The 9,692-nt window shown below is 40.6% G+C and overlaps 1 protein-coding gene across 1 annotated transcript in view; it reads left to right on the plus strand.

The window, feature by feature from the left end:
• Positions 1 to 1,025: 1,025 nt before the first annotated feature.
• WEE1 (WEE1 G2 checkpoint kinase) overlaps positions 1,026 to 9,692 on the plus strand; it is a gene marked incomplete at its 5' end in the record, with an annotated part of 18,417 nt that continues 9,750 nt past the window's right edge. Inside the window, 5 exon segments of the mRNA XM_006162929.3 lie at positions 1,026 to 1,231; positions 2,079 to 2,142; positions 3,197 to 3,369; positions 4,078 to 4,199; positions 9,159 to 9,305. Coding sequence (XP_006162991.2) covers positions 1,026 to 1,231; positions 2,079 to 2,142; positions 3,197 to 3,369; positions 4,078 to 4,199; positions 9,159 to 9,305 — 712 coding nt within the window.

The raw sequence follows: 9,692 nt of genomic DNA on the forward strand, positions 1-9,692 counted from the left end.
CCGAGCCATATGGTGCCTTTTAAACGCAGTGGTCGAGCCTGTAATTTGGGCGGCGCAAACAGAAGGAGATCGGTTAAAAAAAAAAAAAATTCCTGCGCTTATCGTTGGGTGTCGTGTGGCGTTTTAGGGGGTTAAGTTTGAGATGTGCTGGGGGAGATTGCGCTTCGACCTGGGAGTTACGGTTGGGCTTTCGAGCAAGAACCATCTTAAACTGACTCGAAATAAAATGACTCAAAAGTAGTATTAAAGCCTCTTCCCGAGCATAGTATTGGGTAAGCGTTTGTTTGTATCCTTGGGCCCAGGTGTGTCGATTAGGGACATCCCACTGTTGATAACTTATCTTAAAGCAGTAAGTATTCGCCACCTGTTGAAGGGTCAGTGATGCGTGTGCAAATGATCACTTCTAAAAGAACTTCAGGAGTCACACCAGATTTTAAAATGGACACATCCCGAAATTAACACAAGCATTTTGCATTTGTAAGTTAATATGGAAAAAGCATCTTTTAAAACGAGTCCGTCTTGTTTGCAATGTGTCATTAGTCGTACACGTCAGAAATACGGACTTTTTTGAGGCTTCTGTTTCTCAGCCCCCTTGCCCAGGCAAGATTCCCTGTGGAAGAGGAGAGGAGTCCTTGCAGAGGTGGCTTTCAAAGCCCAGTTTTGATAAGAAGAGGTGCTTTTATGAGTCTTTCCAACTGCTTTTTGTTATTTTTAGATGGCTGGAAGGGTTGGTTTGTTCACTTCTAGCTCCTAGAATTAACTTTGCTTTAGTCTGTTCATATTATTTTTAGAGTGTTTATACTGGACTATATCCTTTTTTGAAAAGATGGTTAGTATTCCCCTTCAGACTCTTAAGCTAGCCACCATTTATTTTGTTCAAAGTTAGCAAAGGCTCCAGGTTGCTTTAATCTGCAGATTCAGCATGGTGAGGTCCCCATCTCCTACCTCCGTGGGATAGGCTTGACTGTTAGGTGGAGACTGTCTGTAGGACATGGTTCCTAAAGATTTTCTTTTTCCTTCCCTAGAGTTTGCTCTCCAAAGCTCGAGGACTGGATTCCAGCTCTGTTAAACTGCGGGGTGGTTCTCTATTCATGGATACAGAAAAATCAGGAAAAAGGGAATTTGACATGCGGCAGACTCCTCAAGTGAATATTAATCCTTTCACTCCAGATTCTGTGCTGCTTCATTCCTCAGGACAGTGTCGCCGGAGAAAGAGAACATATTGGAACGAGTAAGTCATTTACCCAACAGATTGATTTCCCCTGGCCACTCAAGATTGCTTTGATGATGCTGTGCTCATCAAAGTTCAGTTTCTCCTGAATGGCACAAACGCTTGTGCTCTGCTCTTTCCTCTTTTACCAGCACTTGTCAAGGGAGGGGTGGGAGGGAACCAGCAGTTAGCATAATGGCTATGTTGCTGGATTTCCACACAAGCGCCCTGTACTGAAAACCTCTCAAAAAAAAAAAAAGGGGGAAGTAGTCAGGTGTATGAAAGGTAGGGCTAGAAAGGATCTTACAGGAAACTTACTGGTGTCAAAAATGAATTGGGCAGAGGGAACCAGCAGTTAGCATAATGGCTATGTCACTGCACTCCCACGTAGTTGACCACGGTTTGCGTCCCGGACCCTGTGGCTTAAAACTCACTCTGGGCACGTGTGCGTGCGTGCCCAAGATCCCGAGAGGAGAATGGAGGAGAAGGGATTGCGGCATGACCATCCCCCCTGGGGGGTGATTTCTGGCTTTCTGTCTCTATGTCTCTGTCTGTCTGGCGAGCACACGCGTCCTATAGTGAAAACCTCTCCAAAAAAAAAAAAAAAAGAAGTGGGCAGAGAGCTGATTTAGAAATCTTCAGTTTTGGTGTGTGCAGCAATGTCGTTAGCCTCTGGGTGAGTGAGCGCTTCACAATGGGGACAGCGTTTGAATCTTCAGGGCTGAACCTTGTACTTATGAAATTAAACACTGGTTTTTTTATGCATTAATATTCTATTTTACTGTAAACTTATCAATTAAAATTTTGGGTTTCAAGTTTATGTATCTGTCAGATATATTGATGGAAAAATTCATGATGTTTTTTTCAGTTCCTGTGGTGAAGACATGGAAGGCAGTGATTATGAGTTTGAAGATGAAACAAGACCTGCTAAAGTAAATAGCTTTTAAAAAAATTATTTCTGAGGAGCAGTAGGTGGTATGGGGATTAAGGCCCTGGATTCTCACATGTCTGACCATTATTTAGGCCCCAGACTGGCAGCTTGAAAAATCATGCCTGTGTACCCAAAATCCTGACAGAGAAGGGATTGCTGTATGGCCACTCCCTTCTTTGTCCCACACCCCTGGGTGATTTCTCACTTTCCCTGTCTGTCTTCAGTGAGCACAGATACCCTATGACAAAAACCTAAAAAATAATATTTGAAGTTTGGTCTTCTACTTCTTAATGTAATGTTAATGAGATAATATATAAATATGTGTGTGTGTGCATGTGTGTTAGAAGATAAAATGAAATTTTTTTTTTTTCTTTTAATTTTTGCTATTGGGTATGTGCACTTGCTGGAGGGATACACGGTAAGCGAGGAATCAACCCCTGGGGGGATGGCCATGGCGCAATCCCTTCTCTTGGGATTTTGGGCATGTATACACATGCTCTGGCGTGAGTTTCAAGCTGCTGGGTCCAGGACTCAAACCAGGGTCAACCCTTGGGAGTCCAGTGCCCTAACCATTAAGCCACCTGTTGGCCCAGTGACTTGAAAATCTTATAGTCCTAACACCATATCAAAAAATAATTTTTAGGGACCAGCAGGTGGCATGGTGGTTAAGGGCACTGGACTTGCACATGGCCAACCACACAGTTCAAGTCCTGGACGTGGTGGTTTACTTTCTCATGCTCGCTCTCGCTCTCTTTCTTATTATCACTCTCTGGTCAAATTAAAATAAATAAATGGATAAATAAAGTTAAATAAAGTAATTCTTTAAAAAATAATTTTTAGAGGCCCGCAGATGGCATGTTGGTTAAGGGCGCTGGACTCCCACATGGCTGAACATGGTTCGAGTCCCAGACCTGGCGGCTTGCTTTCTCACTTTCTCTCTTTTTCTGTCCCTTTCTGGTCAAAATTAAATAAATAAAGTTAAATTAAAAGAAAATTATTTAAAAAATGATTTTTATATCTTTGTATTATGTATATGGATATATCTTTTATTACAGAGAATTACGATTACTGAAAGCAATATGAAGTCACGATATACAACAGAATTTCATGAGCTAGAGAAGATTGGCTCTGGAGAATTTGGTTCTGTGTTTAAATGTGTGAAGAGGCTGGATGGATGTATATATGCCATTAAGCGATCAAAAAAGCCATTGGCTGGCTCTGTTGATGAGTATGTATTAAGCATTTTCTCTTTTGTCCCCTGTGGTGTTACAAACATTAAAATCATAGGTGATCAAATACTGAATTGAATTTTCTGATTTTTGGAAAGTTGCAATGATTTAATCAGATCATTTTAATTTTATGTCACTAGTTCTATTTTTTTCGGGGGAGAGGTTTTTGCTATAGGGTGTGTACGCTCACCAGAGAGACAGAAAGCGAGAAATCACCCCCCTAGGGGATGGCCAGGCTGCAACCCCTTCTCCTCCATTCTTCTCTTGGGGACGCATGCACACACCCTGCGTGAGTTTAAGCCACTGCGTCTGGGACTCGAACCATAATCAACTATATGGGAGTCCAGTGACATAGCCATTATGCTATCTGCTGATCCCATGCCATTAGTTCTTATTGGACTTGGTAAATAATATGAAATAGTCTGATTTTAGAATTTTTAAAATTTATTTCTAGTCAGCATCCATGAATTCACAGTAAAATGGTGTTTAGTCTTTCCCAAATCCAAGGGCCAAGAAATTTGTTTCTGACCGTTTTCTTTAATAAAAGCCTTTGCAAAATTTCACGCAAGTCTTAGTTGTCTCAAGCAAGTTGTTCTTGAGCATAATGCTGTGTATGAAAGTCAGGTTTATTTCATGAAATTTCAGATAATTCAGTTTAGGTTTGAATAAGAATGATTTACCATTTATTCATCTCAAATTTCTCCTAGGCAGAACGCCTTGAGGGAAGTATATGCTCATGCAGTGCTTGGACAGCACTCCCATGTGGTTCGCTATTTCTCTGCATGGGCAGAAGATGATCATATGCTTATACAGAATGAATATTGTAATGGTGAGTGACATAACAGTTCTTACCTATGATTGTGAGCTCTAAAAAATGAACACCAAGGAAATAGTTTTGATCTAAAGTCATGTTCTATTTTTCTATGTAAAAATGCATCACGACAGGGCCAGCAGGTGGCGTGGTGGTTAAAGGTGCTGGACACTCCCACATGGCCGACCACGGTTCGAGTCCTGGACCTGGTGGCTTGCTTTCTCACTTTCCCTCTCTCTCTCTGTGTCTCTCTGGTCAAATTAAAAAATAAATGAGTGGATAAATAAATAATTTTAAAAATGCATCATGACTTTCCAGACAGCCCAATATTTCTATTTTATCTTATAAATCCAAAGATCAAAGACTCAACTTGGATTCAAGGGCAAGCAAAGATTGAGAACATCTCTTCTTTTTCTAAGTTTATTTATTTTCTTCACAAGTAGTGGCCATGTGCACATGAGAGAGAAGGATAGGCTCCCTCACCAGGTTTCCATCATGCCAGGATCCCTTCTCAGCCCTCCAGGTTGTCAGGATACTGGGCATGGGTGCAGGGAGCTGGCCAGGGATCTGAACTGTGTCAGCTGCATCGCTTCCAGCACTACAGTTCGTATGCTAGTGACTGCACCGCTGAGGATGGGCCGTGAAAACTGTTCTTTCTGAGATACATACCCAGTAGTTGAACTTCATGGTGCTGGACACTCCCACATGGCCGACCACGGTTCGAGTCCTGGACCTGGTGGCTTGCTTTCTCACTTTCCCTCTCTCTCTCTGTGTCTCTCTGGTCAAATTAAAAAATAAATGAGTGGATAAATAAATAATTTTAAAAATGCATCATGACTTTCCAGACAGCCCAATATTTCTATTTTATCTTATAAATCCAAAGATCAAAGACTCAACTTGGATTCAAGGGCAAGCAAAGATTGAGAACATCTCTTCTTTTTCTAAGTTTATTTATTTTCTTCACAAGTAGTGGCCATGTGCACATGAGAGAGAAGGATAGGCTCCCTCACCAGGTTTCCATCATGCCAGGATCCCTTCTCAGCCCTCCAGGTTGTCAGGATACTGGGCATGGGTGCAGGGAGCTGGCCAGGGATCTGAACTGTGTCAGCTGCATCGCTTCCAGCACTACAGTTCGTATGCTAGTGACTGCACCGCTGAGGATGGGCCGTGAAAACTGTTCTTTCTGAGATACATACCCAGTAGTTGAACTTCATGTACTATTTATGTGCCTATCACACAGATTAACTGAGCTTCATGCACGGACAGTGGCCTCGTCTCATGTTTTGCCATCTCTAGCACCTGCATAGTGTATGGAGCATCTAGCAGTTAGCACGATGTTTGGTTGAATGGGTTTGCCCTGCATCTAGCCTGCCCTTCCCATGTCTCTTTGTGTGCTGCTGATAACTGGTGTCGGCTACTCATAAAAGGACAGTGGCTCCCCACTGATCTCAATTCAGCCATTTCAAGACTCTCTGTAATCCTGCCCCATTCCTATTTGTCCAACCTTGTTTACCACTAGAATTCACTAACATTTATTAAGTGTGTTCTGTTCTTTAGTAATCTCGCTACTGTTCTTTAGTAATCTCGCTAATCCTCCTTCCCACTTCTCCTGTCCAAAGCAAGTGTGTAATTGGTTCAACTGTGGGCCTCTTGGTATAACTTTTAATTTTAGCAAGTCCTTCTAGGGTTAGTTTATGTTCTTCCTTTCTCTTTGTATCATTACCCAAATCCGGGTCTGAATTCTGATCCCTGTATATAATGGACTGGTTCTATCTACATGTTTAGAGTTTGCCAAACACTTGAGATAACAAAGATTTAATTTTGTTTATTGTTGTGATTTCTTTCTTAAATAAACAAGACCAGCTAGCTTATGGTCTTTGAATAAATTAGTATAGGAAGTTGATTCAGTTTCTTTATATTTAAAAACAATAACATAGAAGTGAGAATCTGTTTCTCAAACATGAGTTCTTATTAAGTTGTCGATTTATTCTCTACACCTGGAAGAACTTGAGTGTTCATGATAAGGCATTATTGCTAGTTTGTTTCATACTGCTCTTAAAATGTTTCTCTCTATACCATCAAAATATTTATGTAGCAGTCTCCTTGACTTTGTGGACTATTCTGTTTGTATGTATATACATACACACATAGGCACACACACGTGTACATATACACACATGCATACATATATTTTTATTTTTAGTTTGCTGTAGGACATATGCATTTGTTAGAGAGAGAGATGGAGACATCACCCCCCTAGGGGGGATAACCATGCTGCAGTCCCTTCTCTGTTCTCCTCTTAATATTTGAGCATACATGTACACATGCCTGATGCGTTTTCAAGCTGCCAGGTCCTGGACTCAAGCTGCGTAGTTGGCCATGTGGGATTCAGATGCCTTAACTATCATACCACCTGCTGGCCCAATAATAGAGATTTTTTTTTTTTTTTTCGTGTGCCCAAAAAAAAGAGTTTTTTTTTTTTTTTTTTTTTTAAGGAGGTTTTTGCCATAGGGTGTATGCGCTCTTTGGAGAGAGAGAGAGACAATGAAAGGGAAAGTGAAAAATCACCCCACGGGGATGGCCATGCTGTAATCCTTCCTCCTCCATTGTTCTCCTGGGATTTGGGGTATGCTCACACATGTGCCCGGATGATTTTCAAGCCACCAGGTCTAGGACTTGAATCACCGTTGACCACATGGGAGTCCAGAGATGTAACCACTATGCCGTCTGTTTGCCCCTAGATTTTTAAAAAAGAAATAGATCTGGGTGAGACAGGATCACCTCTTTGTATGGTTTATCCTACAGATGAAAAAAAAAAATATAAGGGTTTCTAGATATATTTGTGAACTCTTCCTTTTCTTACCATGTTTCCCTTTTCTACAATTTTTCCAAATAATGCTTTGAGTGTTTTAATAAGGCTGATCTTTAATTTTTTGTCTAGTTTCACAGAAAAATAATTATTTTGTTATTTATTTATCCATGTTGATTAACTAATAATCCTCTGTTGTAACTGAGGTTTTTTATATGTCAAATAGTCATTTGCATTTTAAGCTTTTATCTTGGTTTAGCACTAGATCAGAATTTATACCCTGGTTTAACAAGTACAGAAAAATGTTGATAAACTGTTAGGAGTTTTTCTCTTCTTTTGCCTTCTAGCAATGTGGTAGAACAGGCCCAGCTGTAGTTGTTGGATGTGCTGGAAAGGGAAGTAGCCTTATGTATTTTTTCCTATAGGGTACTTGTGCTCACTGGGAGAAGAAAGAGAAGAGAGAAATCCCCTACTTCCAGGGAGATGTACACACCACAGTCCCTTCTCTTCCATTTTCCTCTTGTGGTTTTGGGAACACATTCACATGTGCCCAGCATGTTTTTCAGGCAACTGGGTCAGGACTTGAACAGCGCAGTCAGCAATGTGGGATCCAGCTACCTTAACCACCACACCACCGGTGGCCCTAGCCATATTCTTTCTTATCAAATATGATCTAGGACTTGGCTCCCTTTGTCTGACAGGCTTATTGGTATACTTGCTTCTAGAGTGTCCCGTTCCCCCCCTCCCCATTCCTGATTTTTACAAGTTTGGAGAACATACCTAAGTATATTTATCATCCTGTTGGGTGATAACATTTTTATTTTAAAAACACATTTAGGGTACTGGCAGGTGGCATGATGTTAAGGCACTAGACTCCCACATGGCCAACCACAATTGGGCACGCACGCACACGCGCCCGGCGTGAGTTTTAAGTCACCGGGTCCGGGACACGAACCATGGTCGACTACGTGGGAGTCCAGCGACATAGCCATTACGCTAACTGCTGGTCCTAGCAATTTTGTTTTTAAGAGATACACTAAGACATGTGAAATGACCAGTGTACAAGGTTATTCAACATACAAGGTGATTCATATAGTATGTGTAAGAGCAAAGGCTTGTAAATTTTAAAATGTCAAATAAATAGTTAATGGCTTACCATGTGATTATACAACAGTTCTGTAGATACACAAGAAAGAAATAGGTAGTCTTTTTATAGTGGTATACAACAATCTTCAAGATGATGAATATATGCTGTCATTTGTGTAAAAAGGAGTAGTAAAGAATACATTAGCAAATGATAACATTGGTTTACTCTGCAAAAGAGAGCCAGGTGGATTGTTGGCATATATAGCTGAGAGAAAGGTTTTACATTGTGTGAGGGGACTTTAAAACCCTTATGGGAAGGGAACCAGCAGTTAGCGTAATGGCTGTGTCGCTGGACTCCCACGTAGTCGACCACGGTTCGTGTCCTGGACCCGGTGACTTAAAACTCATGCCGGGCGCGTGTGCGTGCGAGCCCAAGATCCTGAGAGGAGAATGGAGAAGGGATTGCGGCGTGACCATCCCCCCTGGGGGGTGATTTCTCGCTTTCTGTCTCTATGTCTCTCTCTGTCTGTCTGGCGAGCGCACGCGCCCTACAGTGAAAATCTCTCAAAAAAAAAAAACCCTTATGGGAAAAGGAATTAAAGTACAAGTTTATTTGGATACAGAACTTAAAATTTTATGTAGTTTTTTTCGTAATACACATTTTTCATGAACTTTTTGAAGACCTAGTTGTATTTTGTGTCTTGGCAAGTGTATTATCTACTGAAAGAAAGACAATTTTGATTTGACAAACAGGTTGAAAGTGGTTGATTCTATAATATGTAACTTTCTTGGATGAGGCTATGGTCATTCAATAAAGTTAGAAGGAAGAAAATTATTATTTTAGAAGGAAAATGCTGGGGCCGACAGGTGGTGTGGTGGTTAGATTATGTGATTCCCACATAATCGACTGTGGTTCAAGTCCTGGACCTGGTGGCTTGCTTTCCCGTTCTCTATCTCTATCTCTCTCTGGTCAAATAAAGAAATAATAATGACAAATGGAAATAAATAAATAAATAACTTAGAGAGAGAGAGAGAGAGAGAGAGAGAGAGAAGAAAATGCTAATTTTTGTTGTCTTTTGTAGGTGGAAGTTTAGCTGATGCTATAAGTGAAAACTACAGAAGCATGAGTTACTTTACTGAAGTTGAGTTGAAGGATCTCCTTTTGCAAGTTGGCCGGGGTTTGAGATATATTCATTCAATGTCTTTGGTTCATATGGATATAAAACCTAGTAAGTATGAGTTTCTGATATGTATTCTTTAGGGTTATAGGGAATAAATTAGTTTATTATAGTAATATGAAAACATGTCTTGTTTTTTTTTACTGTTTTTAAAGTCCTTTGACTCTCCCATATTGTTTTATGATTTGCATTTACCTCTTGTTACTCCATAAACTTTGAGATAATGAACACATTTTCACTGAAAACTGAACAACACTGATGCATTATAATAGGAACCACATAGTGTCAAAGTGGGACTCTGATTGGGGCACTAAAAACCTGTTTAAAGTCCGGCTCTTCTCCTAGGTCCATTTTCTCCAGTTGACAGATCTTTAAAAGCTGATTTGTTCAAAGTAGGATTTTTTTCAGGACCATTGCTCATTGTTTCTATTCAGATTT

Source organism: Tupaia chinensis, unplaced genomic scaffold, assembly GCF_000334495.1.
Source record: "Tupaia chinensis unplaced genomic scaffold, TupChi_1.0 Scaffold141165_1, whole genome shotgun sequence".
Lineage (NCBI taxonomy): Eukaryota > Metazoa > Chordata > Mammalia > Scandentia > Tupaiidae > Tupaia > Tupaia belangeri.